Source organism: Elgaria multicarinata, chromosome 9, assembly GCF_023053635.1.
Source record: "Elgaria multicarinata webbii isolate HBS135686 ecotype San Diego chromosome 9, rElgMul1.1.pri, whole genome shotgun sequence".
NCBI lineage: Eukaryota > Metazoa > Chordata > Lepidosauria > Squamata > Anguidae > Elgaria > Elgaria multicarinata.
This window is the reverse complement of record NC_086179.1, coordinates 7,832,606-7,854,716: the sequence shown is the minus strand read 5'-3', so window position 1 is coordinate 7,854,716 and position 22,111 is coordinate 7,832,606. Positions and strand designations below refer to the sequence as shown.

General features: G+C 46.5%; 1 protein-coding gene across 1 annotated transcript in view; it reads right to left on the bottom strand.

The window, feature by feature from the left end:
- PODXL (podocalyxin like) overlaps positions 1-6,042 on the bottom strand; it is an 85,108-nt gene extending 79,066 nt beyond the window's left edge. The window contains exons 1-2 of the mRNA XM_063134509.1: positions 5,952-6,042; positions 5,372-5,863 (exon numbers count right to left, since the gene is read on the bottom strand). Of these exons, the coding sequence (XP_062990579.1) occupies positions 5,372-5,863; positions 5,952-6,042 (583 nt within the window). The remainder of the gene's footprint in view (positions 1-5,371; positions 5,864-5,951) is intronic.
- Between the last annotated feature and the right edge of the window lie 16,069 nt (positions 6,043-22,111).

The window sequence follows — 22,111 nt, the reverse complement described above, 5'->3', positions numbered from 1 at the left end:
ATACTCTCACTATTCTTTATTTATGTCAAACCCTTTTAAAAAAAGTAATTTAAACACACACACACACACTCCAGAACAAAAGTACAGCAGTATAAGCCATAGAATCATAGAATAGCAGAGTTGGAAGGGGCCTACAAGGCCATCGAGTCCAACCCCCTGCTCAATGCAGGAATCCACCCTAAAGCATCCCTGACAGGTGGTTGTCCAGCTGCCTCTTGAAGGCCTCTAGTGTGGGAGAGCCCACAACCTCCCTAGGGAACTGGTTCCATTGTCGTACTGCTCTAACAGTCAGGAAGTTTTTCCTGATGTCCAGCTGGAATCTGGCTTCCTTTATCTTGAGCCCGTTATTCTATGTCCTGCACTCCGGGAGGATTGAGAAGAGATCCCGGCCCTCCTCTGCGTGACAACCTTTTAAGTATTGAAGAGTGCTCTCATGTCTCCCCTCCATCTTCTCTTCTCCAGGCTAAACATGCCCAGTTCTTTCAGTCTCTCTTCATAGGGCTTTGTTTCCAGACCCCTGATCATCCTGGTTGCCCTCCTCTGAACATGCTCCAGCTTGTCTGCGTCCTTCTTGAATTGTGGAGCGCAGAACTGGACGCAATACTCTAGATGAATCGCTTTCCTCTCTCCCCATATCCAAAGGGCTTCTTAAACAAATAAGCTTTACATAGGTGCTAAACTACTGGAAAGGAAAAACGCAAGCATTTATTTGGGGCTGTTCATCTCACAGGACTGGGGCAGTGGGGCAACCATGTTGAATGCTTATGCTCTTTAACAGAGGACAATTTTATCTCCCAAAGCACACATCCCTTTAGTATCGCTGCTAGCTTTTTCTTTTTACTCTAGAGTAAGTGCAGGGCCCCCGGCCTGCATTGAGACTATAGTGCAGAGGGGGGGGGGCTTTATCCCTCCTTCCCACTATGATCCAGATCGGGGTGGTGGTGGTGTACACCTGCAATACATATTGCCAAAGAGTGATCTGCTTACTTTAATCAAGCAAATAAATCACTGTTTAGCAAAATAAATGGCAGGCCTGGGACCACACACACACCATCCTGATTTGGGCTGTAGAAAGGGGAAAGGGTTAAAAAAAAAACCCCAAAGGGTCCCAATTTGGGTTGGGGCCTCCTGTGCCCACTCTAGAATAAAAATCACGTAGCTGCTAGCTCTGTCTTCAACGTCTCCTATAAGCCATGCTGGTTTTTAAAATAACTAATTTCACAGAACTTCCCCATCTCTTTGCTCTCACATGGTTATATCCTTGCTTATGACCCTTGCGTCGCATTCCCGCTGCAAGCTATTCATTCTAACATCACACCTGCAAAAGGCAACTAAGCCAAAATGTTCACAGATCCTCCTTGGGTTATTGACTCCAGCTTGCTGTCCGCTACAGAATGCTCCTAAACTAAACCACCCTTAACAATAAAATAACCACCACTACAAAAAATGAATAAATGCCTTGATGGAGTGGGCAATGAAGCAGCCTCTTCTTCGTGCCATACACAGCAAGAGGAATTCATTTCGAAAACAAGGGGAGCCCAGGTTCAAACCAGATCCAAATCAGCTCCTTCCACCACCAGGCCCCGGAATCCCAGATGTTTGGGGAAGGGTGACCAGGTGTAAAAGGGACACACAGCTCCTGTGACTCCAGCAGTTTTGCAGAAAGGGGGATTTCGGCAGGAGCAGATCAGCGTGTTACAGTGCTGCAGGGGAGAGAAAAGCTGCACCAGCCAAAATTTCCTCTTTGGACCATCTGGACCTCACCATCTATGGCATCTGGTCATCTTACAGTGGGTGCTACGGGGGGGGGGGGGGTGAGATGGGAGAAAAAAGGCAGAACCCCGTAACACCCAGAGGTAGGATCCTGCCAAAGAGATCTGAGCAATATTCATAGGAGGGGCCCCAAATGCAGTAATTTACATTTCCCCCAGAGGGGTGAAGGTCGGCTTAGAGCCAGTGTGGTGTAGTGGCTAAAGTGTTGGACTGGGAGTTGGGAGATCCGGGTTCTAGTCCCCACTCGGTCATATCCCTGCACGTGCTTTTAGTATGTTTTTAGGAAGTTTTAACAATGTATACTATGTTTTTAATCAATATTTTATGTATTTTATACTTATTATTGTTTCCTGCCTCAATCAGGATGGAGAGGTGGGTAAGAAATAAATGTATTATTATTATTATGGAAGCTCACTGGGTGACGTTGGGCCAGTCACAGACTCTCAGCCCAACCTACCTCACAGGGTTGTTGTTTTGAGGATAAAATGGAGCGGAGGAGGAGGATTAGGTACGACGCCTAGGGTTACTTGGAGGAAAAAAGGCGAGATATAAATGCAATAAAAAATAAAAATAAAAAATATGGGAGAACTTAGGAACACCATTGGGGTGAGGTCTACACTTGCCCTTGGGCAGCCCTGTGGCTTCAGCCATCCTGCATAGACCCATCTTGGTACTCCTTGAACACACTACAGTGTGTCAGAACACACACACACACACACACACACACACACACACACACACACAAGATAAACATTTGTCATTACAAAGAGAAAGGTAAATGTGGAAATAGTCTGTATGTCGTGCGGGCCCATGGGGTGCCATGTGTATGCTGCACACAGAGAGTCGTTCCGTCCCCATGTCTCCATTTGTGGAGTCCAGGCTACCTACTCTCACAGGTGGTGGGCAGGTGTCTGGCCCCATGGTAAGAGTAGCTCTATGGCAGCCATTCACTTACACAGCTTTCCCCAACCTGATGCTCACCAGATGTGTTGGACTGGAGTCCAGCACATCTGATGGGTCTAAGGTTGGGGAAGGCACAGATTTAGAAGCTAGTGGTGTGTGTGTGTGTGTGTGCATGTGCCAGGCTAGTGTTGGGCCAGTTCTCATCGCAAGGGAACTCCTCCGCTGTCCACTCCACAGCTGAAACCAACAGACACAACCAGTTCATCTTGACTTGTAAAACTGTCAACACGCACTGACTTTAAAAGAATATAAACATTGCCCGACCATTTCGCACATCAGTGCATGCTCAACAAATGGCGCGTGAGCCAGTCATCGTGGGCGGCCACGAGCCGAGACGTGGGTGCACGTGCATCATCCCGTAGGATAAATCACGCCTGCAGGCTGAGTATCAACATTGTGAAATGGGCTACAAAGCAATTAAAAACTAATATTGCAAAATGGAGCAAATGTAATCTGTTCACTTATATGTGAGTGAGTAATGCACTCCAAGACGCCACTGAAATGAAAGCAAAACTTATTGCTGGTGACCATTATCTGGAGAGGGCCTTGTCCTTCCAAAACAGGCTCAAATTATATCCTATTTATAGGTAGCCACTGTCTGCCTTACCCTCCCTTAGATTTAGCTGTTTTCTAATCACCCTAGTGTCTCTAAACGCTGGTGAACTGGCTTTTCAGTCTATAGCAAGATAGAGATGCAAATGCATGTAGCAGGCTGGCCAAAATCCAGCATAGAAAACAGGTGTCAGACAGCTTTAGCTCAAAATCCAGCCCTGCGGTCCACAGATCCCAGCACATACAAGCTCTCCCCACGTCCCCGACACCAACAGGACGAAGGAAATGTAACTTTACAGCTTAACTAAGCATGTGGTGGGTGGCTTAAAATGCCTGCCAAGGTTGGACCTCGTCCATACTCCGGTTGGCCTACAATGATTTGCCCGTTTCTTCTATCTGTCTCCCAACATGCAAAACGATCACAGTCACATTGCAAAACAAACCAGAAACTATACGGACATCACGTAAACTGCCCAGAGAGCTTCGGCTATGGGGCGGTATACAAATGTAATAAATAAATAAATAAGCATGGAAGACACGAAAAGGGAAATACAGCGTTTGTGGAGGGACCCACATTCTAACCACCACAGGTCCACCAAGTGCCCAAAGCCAACAGCAGCAGCCCCACATGCCTGGAAGAGCAATAACAGCCTGCAAACTTATGACGAAAGCATCATTTTCTTGTTCCATATTCCCACAGTCCAACCCAGATCCTCATCCACTCAATACTGTGTCACACAGCTGCAGCAAACCAGGGAGATTTCATACCAGAGGTGGTACGAAATCTCACACCTCTTTAAAGTTTGGCAAAACTGTCACAAGGTTAATTATGTCTCCAAGATATGTCATCTGCACTCGGGCTGAGGAACCGTAAGGCGACGAGTATCAACTCGCCAAATTATTTTTTACACCTTTTCCTTTCATTCAACCCCCTGAACGCAACAGTATCGGGGAAAGTTGTCGTTAGGGGGGGGGAGTGAGTAAAAATGCAAACTCTGGTACGTGTGTGTTTTTAAGAAGCAAATTTAAGAGTCAAGAGTACTAGCACTAAACCCACTGTAGCGAAAGCATCCCTGATGGGGAAATTGGACCTTCTGAAACAGCCAAAAGTTTATTGGTTGTCCTGCTTTTAAGAGAGTGAGGCATGAGGAGGAGGCAGCGGGGAAAACACCTTCAGATGCCAAACCCTAATCCCAGATGTGTTAATGCCAGCTGTGGTGACTTCAAGGGTGAATGGAGATGCTCACTGCCCATGCTGAGGAGCACCCTTCTTTGAGACTGCTCTCGAGATCTGTTCGCTGCACGATAACACCGCTTGGATTTGCCCTGGGGCCAGTGGGTTTGGGAAACTCACTGGCCCCAAACCTACAGATATATACAGGGGGAAAGTTGACCCAGGCAGGGCCGGCGCTACCATTAGGCCAACTAGGCAGCCGCCTAGGGTGCAGACCTCCGAGGGGCGCAGCACTGCCCTTTAAGGGTCACAGTTTTATACAAATTAGCTGTTTTAAGAAGAAAAAAAAGTACCATATTTCTTTGATCGTAAGACGCCATCGATCGTAAGACGCACGCTAATTTCAGTACCACGAACAGAAAAAAAAACCCTAAGACACACCCGCGATTCTAAGACGCACCCCATTTTTAGAGATGTTTATATGGGGGGGGGGGAGGAAAGTGCGTCTTAGAATCGAAGAAATAGGGTAATAAAGGAAAATGTAATAGTTCTGAAACTCTTCTTGAACAGCTGAATCGAAGTTGGCAATTTGGTGGGTGGGTGTGCAAGTCGCTTGCCTTGCCTAGGGTGCAAAATAGTCTGACACCGGCCCTGGACCCGGGGACATTTCTACAGCCGGGTTGGGACTGGAACCGAGACCCCAGCGGTGCGAACTGGCCGACCCCTCCGGCGGGGCCAGCCCCACAAGTCCAGCTCGGAGGGGGTCAAGCCTGCCCAAGCCTCCTCCGGCACCCGCAGGGGGTCTCCGACACAGCAGGTGCGCAGCAGCCCCTCTCCCCTGCCCTGGCCAGCCCCGCTCGCCCCCCCATCCCTCCTCCGCCCCCCGCGCGACCCGCCGCAAGCGCTTACCGCCGCAGGAGAGCGCGCCGAGCAGCAGCAGCAGCAGCAGCAGCCGCCGCCGCAGCTGCAGCGCCGAGCGCATGGCGGGGCGGGAGAGGCGCGCGCGGACGCTCGCCTCGGCTCCCCTCTGCGCGCAGCCAGAGCGCTCCGGGTCCGGTCCCTGTCGGGCGCCCGGCGGGCAGGCAGGCGTCCGCGGAGCCCTCTCGCCTTTGCCCCCCTCGAGCCGCCGCCAAAGGGTCCTTGGGCTCCCTCCTCGTTTTCGGCCGAGCGCGCTGCCCACCGGCTCGGGAGAAGGGCGCGAGAGCTCCGCGCTGCCTCCCTCTGCGGCAGTGCCGCCTCGCCGGAGCCTCCCCCAGCGCCTCGGGCGCGAAGCTCCGCCGGCGGCGTCGGCGTGGGCTCCCCTGCCTGTGGACACGCGCGCCGCGCCCGCAGCTGCCTTTGTCCGCCGGCGCGCTGCTGCCGCCGAAAGTGAAGTCCCGCAAAGCTGCCGCTCAGGTACGGCTTCGGAGGACGGGACGCGCGGGGGAGGGGGGGAGCGAGCGCGAGCGCGAGAGCGAAGGAGAGAGACCCCGGCTAAGCCGCGGCGAACGCGTGATTGGCCCTCGCCCTCCAAACCGGCTGCCTGACTGGCTGGAGGGTTTCTCGAGCGCCCATTGGCCGGAGCCCCTGCCTGTTTGCATTGGCTCCCACCCACTGTTTCTCTATAACTGGGGCTTGGGAAGAGGGGCGGGAGGTTGGCTGGTCTCTGCCGCAGCTTCAGGGCCAAACTTGAGATGCGTTAAGGGAGGGGGTCCCTATGGAAAGGAGGGCCGGCCTCCTGTATCTTTAACAGTTGCATAGAAAAGGGGATTTCAGCAGGTGTCATCTGTATATATGGAGAACCTGGTGAAATTCCCTCTTCATCACAACAGTTAAAGCTACCTTCTTTTAAACCTGGTCACTCTAGTATAGCTCCTGCCGCTTTAACTGTTGCGATGAAGAGGGAATTCACCAGGTTCCCTCTATATACAAATGACACCTTCTGAAATTCCCTTCTCTATGCAACTGTTAAAGATACAGGAGACCTGTCCTCCTTTTCATAGGGTCACCCTAGTTAAGGGAGAGTAGAGGCAAAGAACTGCTTTACAGGTTTCCTCCTTCCAGGATCCTAGCCTGATTTTGCATGATTATTATTATTATTATTATTATTGTTGTAATTAGTGTGGTTGGTATCAGGCTGTGATTCTATTCATGCGAAGTGTAGGTCCTATTGAATTCACTGGGAGTTCACTTCTGAAGAGATGTGCACAGGGTTCTACTATTAAAAATAGTAGTTGCAGTAGTGGTAGAAATATAATAATAATAATAATAATAATAAATTAATAATAATAATAATAATAATAATTAATAGATTATTCAATAATCCTATTGAATTCACTGGGAGTTCACTTCTGAGCAGATGTGCACAGGGCTCTACTATTAAAAATAGCAGTAGTGGTAGAAATAATAATAATAATAATAAATAGATAATAATAATAATAATAATAATAATAGATTATTCAATAATCCTATTGAATTCACTGGGAGTTCACTTCTGAGCAGATGTGCACAGGGTTCTACTATTAAAAATAGTAGTGGTAGAAATAATAATAATAAATAATAATAATAATAATAATAGATTATTCAATAATCCTATTGAATTCACTGGGAGTTCACTTCTGAGCAGATGTGCACAGGGTTCTACTATTAAAAATAGTAGTAGCAGTAGTGGTAGAAATATAATAATAATAATAATAATAAGATTTGGAAAACTCAAATAATAATGATCATTATCATCAGGTCATTGGAAGACTGTTTGGAGCCGTATAGAGAGTTTTACCCTTAAAGGTGATCTAAAATGATGTTAAATCACAATTTATTTATTTATTTATTTATTACATTTCTATACCGCCCAATAGCCGAAGCTCTCTGGGCGGTTCACAAAAATTAAAATCATAGCAAGACAATCAACAAGTTAAAAGCACAAATACACAATACAATATAAAAAGCACAACCAGAATAAAAACCACGCAGCAAAATTGATATAAAATTAAAATACAGAGTTAAAACAGTAAAATTTAAATTTAAGTTAAAATTAAGTGTTAAAACACTGGGAGAATAAAAAGGTCTTCAGCTGGCGACGAAAGGAGTACTGTGTAGGCGCCAGGCGGATCTCTCTGGGGAGCTCATTCCACAACCGGGGTGCCTACAGAAATATAGAAGACATGCTGTTACGTTAACAGACAAATTCCTTCAGAGGGTAGGAAAATGGTGATTTGCCTCCTTACTTCAGTTAGAACGGCCTTCAGCAAATTTGGAGATAGAAAAATAAATTTAAAAAACTCACCATCAGGGAATACTTTTATTAAGGCCAAACAAGTATGTGCAGAGCGGTGGGAAAGCTTTCAGAATCTCCAGATCTCTTCATCAGGCAAGATATTACAAAGGGGGCGGAGGAAGAATTCAACATGTTGTTCTGAGATAAGGGCTCCCCCCCCCCACTCTGTGGTAGAGGGACTGAGGGCAGGAGAGGAAGCTGACAGGCCAGATGGGAAACTGCCTTATCAGGCCAACTCAGGCAGTTGCTTCAGGCAGCAAATTTTAGGTGCCATAAAAGGGCAGCAAATTGTTAGTTAATTACCTGTTCATTGCATTTCTATATCCATGGAGTGGGACAGTTGCTGATAGCGTTTTCTGTCACACGTACAAAAATAATTCAGCTAACTTTGGGTATTGTGCACCTTGTCTTGGGTGGGTGGGCTGCACCGTTTGCTGCTGTGCCTCAGGCAGCAAAATGTCTTGGGCCGGCCCTGCTTTAGTGGAAAAGAGGAACAGAAAATTAGTCTACATTTAAAAATAACAACAACATAGAGCTTCGGCTATGGGGCAGTATATAAATGTAACAAATAAATAAATAAACAATTTGGTATCATCAGTCAATCAAGTTATTGTATAGCTAACAGCTATTAGAAAGATCAGTTGAAGAGAATTTTAAAATATCACGAAACATGACCAGGGAGAAAAATAGGATGTAAATTTCGGTATCAAATGAATTAGAACACAAAACAAAGCCATCAGCAGAAAGAAGGACACAGACAAGTGTTCAGAGGAGGGCAACCAGGATGATCAGGGGTCTGGAAACAAAACCCTATGAGAAGAGACTGGAAGAACTGGGCATGTTTAGCCTGGAGAAGAGAAGATTGAGGGGAGACATGAGAGCACTCTTCAGATACTTAAAAGGTTGTCACACAGAGGAGGGCCAGGATCTCTTCTCGATCCTCCCAGAGTGCAGGACATGGAATAACAGGCTCAAGATAAAGGAAGCCAGATTCCGACTGGACATCAGGAAAAACTTCCTGACTGTTAGAGCAGTACGACAATGAAATCAGTTACCTAGGGAGGTTGTGGGCTCTCCCACACTAGAGGCCTTCAAGAGGCAGCTGGACAACCATCTGTCAGGGATGCTTTAGGGTGGATTCCTGCATTGAGCAGGGGGTTGGACTCAATGGCCTTGTAGGCCCCTTCCAACTCTGCTATTTTATGATTCAATGATTCTATGATAAGTAACATTGATGCGTCAGATAGTATGTTGACTTCCAGATGTACCTTTTACCCTGTTTTATTCATGGAATGTTAAAGGAGTGGAGGAGGAATCCAGCCGTCATTTTCCACTGGTAACCCTCCCATGTTTTATTTATTTATTTATTACATTTTTATACCGCCCAATAGCCGAAGCTCTCTGGGCGGTTCGCAAAAATTAAATCCATAATAAAGCAACCAACAGGTTAAAAGCACAAATTTCCCCTCACTTCGTCTGTGTTTTTTCTTTCTACTGAAAATCTGTTAAGGAGGGAAAGACAGAATAGCAGCACAACCTCTTCTGATTGGTAGCAATGGGTGCCATCCATCTGGATGCTCTCAGAGACAATGTGATATATACAAACAAAGACGTATTGATAGTCCAAATGTATTTCAACCTCAGAAGGTCTTCAGCAGAAAAACATACATCCATTTGTAAAGAAGAGTGGGTGAATTATAATATCTTGTTTGTATTTTTTTCAGGTAGTACATGTATTTCTGTGTTTATGGTTACACATTAGATTGTTGGGCTGGTCTCTTCTTTTAAAATGGGTGTATATTTTTCCACTTAAGGTTGACACTTGTGTGGGCTATTAATGCTTCTTTATTTGTATCATCATACTTGGATCCTCATCCTTGCATATATTGTGTATTTGTATATATTGCATTGTTCAACAGTATTACTTGTTGCTCACTTCAGTCTGGCTTAGTTTGCATAGTTGTTCACTTATATTAAAAGTTATCCTTGCATTTTCTAGAGATTTAGTGGTGATTGTGAGTTGTATGTTAATAGTTGCAGAGATCCTCTTAGCAGAAGCTCGATAAACAGCATATACACCATCACTGGAAGAAAAAGAAGATTTGGATTATCATGGCGATGAATAAAATAACAACTTATTTTATTTATTTGTTTATTACATTTCTAATTCACCCAATAACCAATGGTCTCTGGGTGGATTAAAACAGTTCAAAGACTAAAATGCCATAGGAACAATTAAAAATATAAAATACAATGCAAATTAAAAGCTGCTATGGGAGGGAAGGATGAACTCCATCCAGAATTTCCTAAAAGAGTTGGATACCATTTATCACTTATTGGAATAGGCTTGGAAGGAAAGGAACCTCTCGTGCAAGCTCTGAGTCATTACTGACTCTTGGAAGTACGCCAGCTTTCGCTGACGTTTTCTTGGCAGGCCTTATAGTGGGGTGGTTCGCCATTGCCTTCCCTGGCCGTGATTACCTTTCCCCCAGCTAACTGGGTACTCATTTTACCGACCTCGGGAGGATGGAAGGCTGAGTCGACCGGAGCCAGCTGCCTGAAACCAGCTTCCGCTGGGATCGAACACAGGCTGTGGGGAGAGTTTCAGCTGCAGAAACTGCTGCTTTTTACCGCTCTGCGCCACACGAGGGTGGGGGAATCTAGCAATCTCAGATATACTATATGGGCCTGTTCAGACAACTTGCTAAGCCATGGTTAGACCACTAACCCTTTTGCAGCAAATGGTTAGTGAGCATGTTTAAACCTTGGTTATGTAGCTACCATGGTTAGGAATGGTTCTCACAACATGCTAAGTCGTGGTTCACACGACACACTAAGCCATAATGTTTAGCTCAAAATGCTTAACCACCATGACTTAGCATGTGATCTGAACAGGGTCAATATGTGTTAAGTTGAAGTATTGTATCAGTTCGAATGTTTGTTTTGGGAAACAAAATAAAATGTATGTTCTCCTTTCATACAGACGTATTTTTTTCTTACATTTTTGGTTCTCTCATTAGATGAGACTTCACCCAGAGTAACTATGTGAAAACTTCTCCATGTTCCTTTGAGGAAAAAAGGAGGCAAAGGGGAGACCTGATAGAGGTATACAAAATCATGCATGGTGTGGAGGATGTGGATAGGCAGACATTTTTCTCCCTCTCTCAAAATACTAGAACCCAATGGGGTCATCCCATGAAACTAATTGGTGGGAGATTCAGGACAAATAAAAGTAAGGACTTCTTCACAAAGTACAGAGTTAAATTATGGAACTCACTACCACAAGATGTAGTGATGGCCACCAATTTGGATGGCTTTAAAAGGGGGGTTGGATAAATTCCTGGAGGGGGAGAAGGCTACCAAGGGCTACTAGTCATGGTGATTATAAATATTGCATCCTGTATGAATCATGGAATCACAATGTTCAACGTGAGGAGACATTTCTGAATGTGAGCTGTGTTTGTTTACTGGAGTGCTGAGGCCTGCTGACATCTTCAGGCAGCCTGAAAGTATCACTCTGGGAACTGCTGAGGAGAGGCAAACCAGCTCATCTATCAAAGCCCTCAGATCCGTGGCAGCACAAGCTGACGTTTCATTTCCCTCATGAAGAAGCTTGGATGCCTCTTTTGTTGAAAATCCTTTACTGGAAGTGTCGTCTGCTTCCCCTGGTCATCTTTGCTTGGATGAGCTTGAGATATTGACACCTGAAGATGAGAACAGCATCCTTGGAGAGGTTCAGCTGATAACATTTGCTTGACCTTTGCTCATTTTGGCTGGTTGTGATGGTCTAGGCCAGGGCTGGCATCAAGGATTGACAAGGGGCACGTCTACACCATGCCTTATCCCAGGGATCGCCCCGGGATCATCCCCGTGTGTCCACATGATGCACAGGGGATCCTGGGGGTGGGGAGGGATAATCCCTCCATTTCCCCGGGATAACCGGGATGGCTTTTACCCTGGTTTTTCCTGCGGTCTTGGGATCGTCCCAAGACTGCTGGAGGTGTGGGTGGCCATCCTGGCTTCGTCCCAGCTCCTTGCGAGTAAACGCGAGGAGCTGGGAACCGGGCATGGGGCACGGCGCTTTTCAGGAGCTCCATGTCCATCAACGGTGGGAGGGGTGGAGCAGGATCTTCTTTTTTAAAAATTACCTTTTTGACGGAGTGCTCGTGCGCTCATCTTTAATAATTTTAAAAATGGCGGCCGCGACATCCTCCTTCCTCCCAGGACGTCACGCACTGCGTGTGGACTGAGGGGGAGGATCTCGCGATCACAATATTGCGAGATCCTCCCCTCCCTGGGTGTAGACATGCCCAAGGTGGCCACTTGCTGAGGGCCCTTACCACAGCAGTGGCCCACTGACTGACGTTGTTCCTCTGCTTCATCATTGCAACCTGCTTGTTCATCTGCATCTCACTCTGGCCCAGACAACAGTAGTGGTGAAAGGGAGTAGTAGTAGATCCCACGGCCTGCTTGCTCTCTGCCAAGCAAGCAAGTGGGGGTCATGATTTGGAGTTGTTTTTATCAACTACATGTGCTCCGCCAAGTTCGCCCCTTTCTGTCAGAGGCTGATCTTACCACCTCAGTCCAGGCCCTGGTTCTTTCCAGACTGGACTATTGCAACCTGTTGTATACAGGACTTCCCTTGAAGCAAATCCAATGCCTACAGGCTGTACAAAATGCAGCAGCCAGGTTGGTCAAGGGGCTCCCAAAGTGGTCTTCTATCACTTTGGTGCTTCACAAGCTCCATTGGCTGCCGATGGCTGCTAGGGTGCGCTACAATCCAGAACTGTCACTTGAGGCACAGGTGAACTCAGTGGCAAAGAGCACCTTTTATCAGCTGAGGCTGATATACCAGCTGCGCCCTTATCTGGACAGAGATAGCCTAGCTACAGTTATCCATGCTCTGATAACCTCTCGTTTGGATTACTGCAATGTGTTGTATGTGGAGCTGCCTTTGAAAACGGTCTGGAAGCTTCAGCTGGGCAGCACGGTTACTAACAGGGACTGGCCGACGAGACCACATCATGCCAGTCCTTTTCCAGCTTCATTGGCTGACAGCCCAGGTCCGGGCTCGATGCAAAGTGCTGGTATTAACATTTAAAGCCCTAAATGGCTTGGAGCCAGGCTATCTGAAGGAACGCCTCCTCCCATATGTACCTGCCCCGACCATAAGGTCATCCTCAGGGGTCCTTCTCCACGAGCCCCTGCCAAAGGAAGTGAGGCAGCTGGCTACCAGGAGGAGGGCCTTCTCTGCTGTGGCACCCCGGCTTTGGAATGAGCTCCCTAAGGAGGTTCGCTTTGCACCTACATTATATGCTTTTAGATGCCAGGTGAAGACCTTTTTATTCTCCCAGCATTTTAACAGTCTATAAATAAATTTTAACTTGGTGTTTTAAATTTGTAATTTTGCATTGCTGCTGTTTTTATCTGGTTGAGCTTTTATATTGTATTTTATATTATGGTTTTATACTGTTGTTTTATACTTTGAACGTTTTTAATTTTTGTGAACCGCCCAGAGAGCTCCGGCTATTGGGCGGTATAGAAATGTAATAAATAAATAAATAAATAAATAAATACAAGGTCTTGTTGACCATGTATAAAGCCCTGTACTGCTTGGGTCCTGGATACCTGAGCACTCGCCTTTCTCCTGTGTCTCACCATTGGCAGACTCGCTCTCAGGAGCAGGGTGCCCTGATGGTCTACAAATTGGAATGTGCCGGGGCCAGGGCTTTTTCAGTGGCTGGCCCCCGGTTATGGAACGATGTGCCACTGGAGATTACACAGACTCCCACTCTCAATTGCTTCAAACGCCTTTGTAAGGCGTTTTTATTTTCACAAGAGTTTGGGGAGGGGGTGGTTTAAATTGGGGTTGAGGGCTTTTAATGGTTTGAGGGTGAGGGTTTTAATGGAATTGTCTTAATGTGGGTTGAGGGGTTTAATGGAATTGTTTTATACATTATTGTAAAGCGCCTCGATGCCAGAAATGGTGAGGCGGTGCTATAAAAATGCTTTAAATAAATAAATAAATAAATAGCTATGATGAGAAAAAGGGTGAGGAGAATAGCAGATGGTGACAATGGCAGTGAGACAGTAGACACGAGTCCAACCCTCTGCTCAATGCAGGAATCCACCCTAAAGCATCCCTGACAGATGGTTGTCCAGCTGCCTCTTGAAGGCCTCTAGTGTGGGAGAGCCCACAACCTCCCTAGGTAACTGATTCCATTGTCGTACTGCTCTAACAGGGTGTGGTCCATCACAGCTGGGAATAGGGCCTTCAGTATTGAAGCGCCCAATCTCTGGAACTCCGTACCACTACAAATTCAGCAGGTGCCAACTCTTCTGGGTTTTGGGTGCCTAATGAAAACACACCTTTCCCCATCAGGCATTCCCATGAAGGTAATCGTGTTCTCTGTACAAAGCTTTCTTTTTGTACATTGCTTAGAAATACCTTTAATGTAAGTGATTCATAAATATTGTTAAATTTATGGGAGCCAGTGTGGTGTAGTGGCTAAAGTGATGGAGTAGGAGTCAGGAGGTCATAGAATCATAGAATAGTAGAGTTGGAAGGGGCCCGTAAGGCCATCGAGTCCAACCCCCTGCTCAATGCAGGAATCCACCTTAAAAATGTTGGGGTTCTAGTCCCCACTCGGCCATGGAAACCCATTGGGTGACTTTGGGCCAGTTACAGACTCTCAGCCTAGCCTACCTCACAGGTAGGATAAAATGGAGAGGAGGAGGATTATGTATGCCACCTTGGGTTTCTAGGAGGAAAAAAGGTGGGATATAAATTAGGGTGACCATATGACTGGATTTGCCTGGATTTGTCCGGGTTTTGATGACAAATCCAGGAGGAGGGAGGGGAAATCCAGATTTTTCCAAAGAGCAGCTCTAATGAGAATTAACAAAAATGCTTATAACTCCGTCATTTTTTAAGATAAAGACATGAAACTTGGCACGATGGTAGCTCTTCGGAGTGGCTTTAGAGATGAAGAGTGGCTTAAAGAGATGAAAGTTAGCACCATGATAGCTTTTAGGTAGAGTTTTAGCCATACCAAATTTGAAACAGATCTGTTCGTCCATTGATTTTTAGGATTTTTTTAAAATTTGAGGATTTAATTTTTTTAAAATATATACGTTACTTTTAAAGATAAAGAGATGAAACTTGCCACCATGATTGCTCTTAACAAGGACTTTAGCTATGCCAAGTTTGAAACAGATCTGTCGTCCATTGAGTTTTAGGATTTTTTTTTAAAGTTTGAGGTTTTAAAATTATTTTTTAAAAATAATTTTAACATGGAGACCATGTTGTCCTCCTTTTTGGTTTCCAAAATATGGTCACCCTAATATAAATGCAATAATAAAAAATAAAATAAAATAATGAATGAATAAATTAAAGCCTAAGGCTGCAGTCCAAAGCACATTTACTAGGAAGTAAGCCAGCTCGTTCGACAAAATGGGACTTGCTTCTGAGTAGACATGCCTTGGATAGCACTGTCCTCGGTCCAGCTTAATTGGATTCTGGAAATCCTATGCATGAGCCACATATGATTTAATCCATGCTGTAGCCAGAGCTATTAAGGGTGTTGAGAAGAACAAAAACAAAACCTTTGCGTTCCCAAGGCCCTGGAACCTGAGGTTGGGCTGGGATCCAGGCATGGCTCAGTTCACCGCCTGTCTGAACTTTCCAGTAATCCTATGTTATTGAATGCCTTCACCTCCCCAGTTAGAGCTATGGAGCCCAAAGTAATAATGTTTGGAATTCAAACGTGGGATTAAGGGAGGAAGATGATCACAAGTGCATCGGTCTTTCTGTTACCTGCCTATGCAGCAAGCAAAATGATGAAGAACATGCCCTGCCTACAGGGGTCGAGATAACCGAAGGCGTATTTCTTGGACTGAGAGGGAATGCGTTGAAGAAGAAAAACATCCCTTCAGGTTAATGTCAACCTGATGGATTTCCCCAACTTTGCAAGGTGAAAGAAGATGCTAAGTATTTAATGAAGACATGGGGCGGGTGTGTGTGTGTGTGTGTGTGAGGGCAACAGGAAGAAACAATAGGTATGTCTAGAAGACTTTAAAGTGGGGGCTCGTCATAAAAGGAAAGGAAATGAATTTTGGGGGAAATATATGGTTATTCCAAATTCAAACGGCTTTGCAAGTTTGTATATCCGAAATCAGATGTATTGATTTGTTACTTTATTCCCAGTCATGGGCACCACGAGATTTAGGCTTACTCCCACTTACCTGGGAGTAAGCCCATTTAATTAAGTGGGACTCCGTTCTGGGTTGGCAGGCCTAGGATTGTGCTGCCTGGAGGTTAGAAAAAACATTGGTTAGAAGCATCATTCTGGCAAATTAATACTTGGCACACGATTCCCTTAAAAATCTAGCAGCAAGACTAGTTACCATGTTTATTTCTAAAAGCATGCCTTCAGAATCTGAATTTTGTAAACTGGAAATTGGAATCTGACATTTGTAGTGGAAAGCAAGCTCACCGCAAGCAACTTTAGCTGTACACATTATATGTACACTCAGGTCCTCTGGGGAGAACTTACTCCAGTCAGCCAAAACTAGGCTGACAACTGTTACCCAGAGTTCTTTTTCTTCTGTCACCCCCGGACTGTGGAAAGGCCTGCTGGAGGAGATTTGTCAACTAAGGCCGTTGCTAGTTGAGGGTTTAGCCCGGGCTGATACCCGGGCTCACCCCTGTGTGTACAGATGATGCACAGGGGATCCTGGGGTCAGCCTGGGCTAAACCCTCCCTTGGCCTGGGATAACCGGCACTGGTTGTGGCCCGGTATTTCCACAGTCTCGGGCTCAGCCCAGGGCTGCGGAAAGTCTAGCTGGTTCCGCGGCTTTTCCTGGCTCTGTGGCTTACTTGCGAGTGGCTGGGAGAAGCTGTGCACTGGGCACAGTGCTCTAGAGGAGCGCTGTGTCCATTGGGCCGGAGGGGGGGAATCGCAGTGGGGGAGAGATGGGGGCCGAGAGGGAAGAGCGGACCTGGCAGGGGAGATGGGGGGGATGAGTGGAGCCAGGGTGGGGAGATCGCGGCTGGGGGGGATCAGAGATTGCAGCCTGGGGGGGACGGAGGGGGCATCGGACATGGCGGGCAGGGGGGCGGGGGATCTGACATGGCGAGCGAGTGGGGGGGGGCGGAGGGGGCATCGGACATGGTGGGCGGGGGGGCAGGGGATCAAACATGGCAGGTGGGTGGGGGGCATTGGACGTTGCAGGGGGGAATCGGGGCAGGGGGGAGCAGGGAACCCTTTAAAAAAAACTTACCTTGCCGTTGGTGCGCTCCTGCGCACATGGCCCCTTTAAGTGTTTTTAAAAATGTCTGACGTGATGGGGCTTTCCCTTACCCCGTCGTGTGTCACGTGTAGACTGGGGTGACAGCCCGCGCTAGCTGCCACGTGGGCTCGCCCCTACTCCCCACCGCATTAACAGGTAGGTCTAGCAAAGCCCTAACTCTCTCTCTGAGTTGAAGACAGCTATAAAGACTAGCCTCTTCTGGAAGGCCTACCCAGATGGCTTTTAAAGCAAGATGTCTTGATTGTTATTTTGATATTGAATTGGTTTTATATACTCTTTTAATTAATTTTATGTATTTGATTTATATTGTGTTGTTGTACTAATGTTGTTCCCCACCTCAATCCAAAGGGAGAGGCGGGTAAGAAATATGATGATGATGATGATGATGATGATGATGATGATGATGATGACGTTCACACTGATTGATCTCTTCTATAGGATTCCTTCACCAATTCAAGTTAAATTCAAGTGACATAGGCCTTAGTTAGACCAGGCTTTATCATGGGGCGAACCCCAGGATCGTCCTTGTGTGTCCACATGACGCACAGGGGATCCCGCGATCAGGGAGGGATCATCCCTCCCTTGTCCCGGGATAGAGCCCTCCACTTTCGGCCTGCTTTTTCCACGGTCTCGTGTGGCCCGTTGCCATGGTTTGACCCAGCTTCGCGCGATTCCTTGCGTGGAGCCAGGAGTGCTGCGCCCATCAGGGGTAGGGTGGGGGAGCGGGGAAATTAAGTTAAATTTTAAAAACCCTGCCTTTAGCGCACGAGCGTTCATGTGCTCCGTCTTCTTTAAAAGTAATATTAAAATGGCGGGCGCGACGCCTCTCTTCCTGAGGTCATCGCACCTCACGTGTAAACGGAGGAGGGATCTCGCGTTAATCGCAATGTGAGATCTTCCCTCCTCTCTCGCGGACTGTCAGGGAGGTCTAGCTAAGGCCATAGACCTTCTTGAAGCAGCATCTTACTTGAGTTGTTGTTGCAGAGTGAGACTAGACATTCTGTTCTTCTTGCAAAAACTGGTAACACTGGAAAAACCATTTCCAAATTCCAAGGTTCGCGATGGAGCATGATTCTACAGTAATGTAAGCCGTTTACTGCCGGAGTATGAATGCGAAATCTCATAGTTTTAAAGGTCTAAAGCCCGAATAGTCAAGGGAAACGTAAAATATGGCTCTCTTTGCTACATCATCGGCACTTGAATGGGTTAATTTCCATCAATGCTTAGTCTCCCATTATAAAATGCATTAGATAATTAGCCTGTTTATTCTGTATTTGCAAACTGTCAGCAGAAACTAAGGGCCTTGCTAGACCTACCTGATAATCTGGTGGGGAGTCGGGGCGAGGCCGCGCTGCAGCTAGCGCACACTGTTGCCCCTAGCTAGGCGTAAACACACGATGGGGTAAGGGAAAGCCCCGTCGTGTCCTCCAGTTTTTTTCATCTTAAAGGGCCATGTGCGCAGGAGCTCACCAATGGAAAAGTAAGTAGTTTTTTTTTAAAAAAAATAAAGGGTTCCCCGCTCCCCCTGCCCCTGATTTCTCCTCCACAATGTCTGATGCCCCCCTGCCCGCTCGCCAGCCCACTCGCCATGCCCTGTCCCTGTCCGCCATGCCTGTCCCCGTTCTTCTTCCCCCCCATCTCTCCTGCCGGGTACGCTCGTTCCCCCGGCCCCCATCTCCCCCCTGTGATCCCCCCCCGGCCCGATGGGCACAGCACCCCTATGGAATGCTGTTCCCAGTGCGTGGCTTCTCCCGGCTACTCGCAAGTAAGCGAGTAGCCAGGAAAAGCCACGGAAGTCACTAGACTTTCCCGGGGCTGTGGAAAAGCCGGGCCATAAGCAGATCTGCTTATCCCGGGTCAAGGGAAGACTTAGCCTGGCCTGACCCCGGGATCCCTTGTGCGTCATCTGGATGCACAGCAGGGAGACCGGGCCTCACACCGGGCTAAGTCCTCGTCTAGCAATGGCCTATGATTAGGGATGGACAAATTTTGGCATCTCTTATTCTCCCAAACTGACTTTCGCTTCCTCCTGGGCTTTGGAATTCTTTTCAAAGGTTCGCATGAAAGCTCTTACATATTTTCTGTGCGTTTCTCCTAACGCATGCATTTTTATATAGGCAAACTTGCCTAACACACACATTTCTGCAAGCACTTTTTCTAATATAACACCTTTTAAAACATCATTTCCACAAATGCACACATTTTTAATGCACTTTCCCCCAATATGTGCATTTCTGTGTGGATGTTTCGACCGGAGATCTAGATTGCAAACTTTGGAGAAGTGCAAATTTAGAAGGGAAACTAGCCTAGCTTTTCTTCTGGCATGCTATTTTTTGGAGTGCAGAAATTTGGTTTTTCATCAGGACGCTTTTAAACATGGGATCCCTCTAACTTCAGCTCTATTGGCATGATCTACGAATGGTCTTAACTTTTGTTTCTGCTGAATGCATAAACTGAGGCCATAGTTAGACAGGGCTTTATCCCAGGGCGATCCCTCCCTTGCTCCGGGATATGGCCCTACATTTTTGGCCCAATTTTTCTACAGTCTTTGGCTGATCCTGAGACTGTGGAATGTGTGGGCAGCTGTCCTGGTTTGTCCCGGCTTCTCACGGTTACTTGCGAGGAGCTGGGACCTGCACACGGGGCGGGAGGAGTGGGATTTTTTTTTTTTTAAAAAAACACCTTTTGTACACAAGCGGTCATGCTCTCCTTCCTCTTTAAAAAAGATAGTCCCAGGTTCGAACACCATTGCCAGCCTATTAGAATCATAGACTAGTAGAGTTGGAAGGGGCCTAAAAGGCCATCGAGTCCAACCCCCTGCTCAATGCAGGAATCCACCCTAAAGCATACTTGACAGGTGGTTGTCCAGCTGCCTCTTGAAGGCCTCTAGTGTGGGAGAGCCCACAAACTCCCTAGGTAACTGATTCCATTGTTGTACTGCTCTAACAGTCAGGAAGTTTTTCCTGATGTCCAGCCGGAATCTGACTTCCTGTAACTTGAGCCCGTTATTCCGTGTCCTGCATTCTGGGATGATCGAGAAGAGATCCTGGCCCTCCTCTGTGTGACAACCTATTGTTGTTGTTGTTGTTGTTGTTGTTATTATTATTATTATTATTATTATTATTATTATTATTTACATTTCTACACTGCCCTCTTAACTGAAGCTCCCTGGGCAGTTTACTAAGGGTAAAAACATTGAAAATACAACATGCAAAATTTAAAAACATAAAAAAAACCCTCCACAAGCAGACAATGCACCCAGAGAAGTCTTCCAGACAGGGGGAAATCTGGTTTCTTTACTGTTGCTCTGCTTCCTGCTTCTCTTCCACATTTGAAATGTGCTGAATTAAATGGGAAGAGAGCAGTGACCACATGGCCTGTAATTTAAAACCTCCCACCCCACATAGTTCAATGGGACAGCGCCTTCTAGTGGATGTTGTATAGTTCAACTTCGCCTGCACATGGCGAGAAGTCTCGACATATTTCAGAAGAATCAGGTTTTCCGAGGTTTATTTTTAAATGGATTAACTGGGAAAAGGAGCGGGAGACGTGCAGGTGGCTCATGACGTCATAAAAATGACCCGAGAACTTCTCTGAGTGGCCAGTCGACCTTGGGGAAGCTAGGGGTGGCGATGGCCGACATAAAGCTCTGGCGTGGGCTGGTCCATGAAGTCACGAAGAGTCAGAAGCGACTGAACGAATAAACAACAAAACGAAGCTGAGAGACAACATAAAAGAGACAGTGTTACGCTACAGGGGCTAAGGGACTAACCCAGTATAAGACAGCTCCCTTACGTTCAATAGGCTTAGGAACACCTTCTGTCTACATACTGAGCACAGCTTAATTTTCCGTCTGAGCACGGCCAGAGGGTAAATAAAGCACGCACTGGGCAAGAAGCAACAATACAGCTGTGTTATGAACGTACGGCAGAACTCTGTTATTGAATTAATCTGATCACTTTCTGCAAGTGGCACTCTCAGGAGGTTAAAGCTAACACCATTTGGGAAAGCGTGGGTACAATGCTCTTTTAATTGCCAGTGAGCATGTTTGTGTATGATCTGAGGGGTAAACTAATAGATACTCACGGCTAACAACAGAGGAGTCGTCAAAATGAAGGAGGGAAGTTGATAACAGTTGAGCGGGTGTGTTAAACATAAGAACGTCTACAGCAGAGAAAGAACGAAAAAACTGCTGCATTTAGCTGTTTTAGCTTCCTGTATTTGGACTTGTGGTTCATGGATGCTATTTTGCTTCAGAAGCTCCTGAAGAAGGATCGGGAGATCCGAAACGTCGAGCTTTTTCTTCATTAAGTCCTTTTACAACAATACAGTTTTTAAAGATTGAAGATATATGTAGCAAAAATTAGAAACCTTTTTCTATTTTCCAACACTAGAGACTATCTCTTCTTTTCCATTGGATAACAACAGAGGAGCACATCAACATGGGGTCAAAGCATCCCTCCCCAAGCATCCTGCATGCAAGAATGCCACCCTTTTTTTAGATAGTCATCTAATCCATCTAACATGTTCAAACCAAGAAAAAAGGGCCATTGAGCTTTCTTAGAATCATAGAATCATAGAAAAGCAGAGTTGAAGGGGCCTACAAGGCCATCGAGTCCAACCCCCTGCTCAATGCAGGAATCCACCCTAAAGCATCTTGTACAGGGAGCTTGTTCTGAAGTGCAGGTGGGGCATTCTGCTCCTTGGGCCGCTACTCACAGGCTTTGTGGGAATAAGATCGAAGCTTCTGTTTCTGTCAGAGCAGACCCAGTCTTCACCAACCCAGCTGGGAATGATGGGAGTTGCAGTCCGACGCATCTGGAGGTCAACCGGCTGGGGAAGGCTGACATCGTGCTTCTTGCCATGGAGAAGTTTTCACATCGTATCAAAGAAACTAATGAGCTCATTGAGGACAAATAAAAGGAAGGACTTCTTCACACAGCGTATAGTTAAATTATGGAACTCACTACCACAGGATGTAGTGATGGCCACTAATTTGGATGGCTTTAAAGGGGCGTTGGATGAATTCCTGGAGGCAAAGGCTATCAATGGCTACTAGCCCTGATGATTGTGTGCTATCT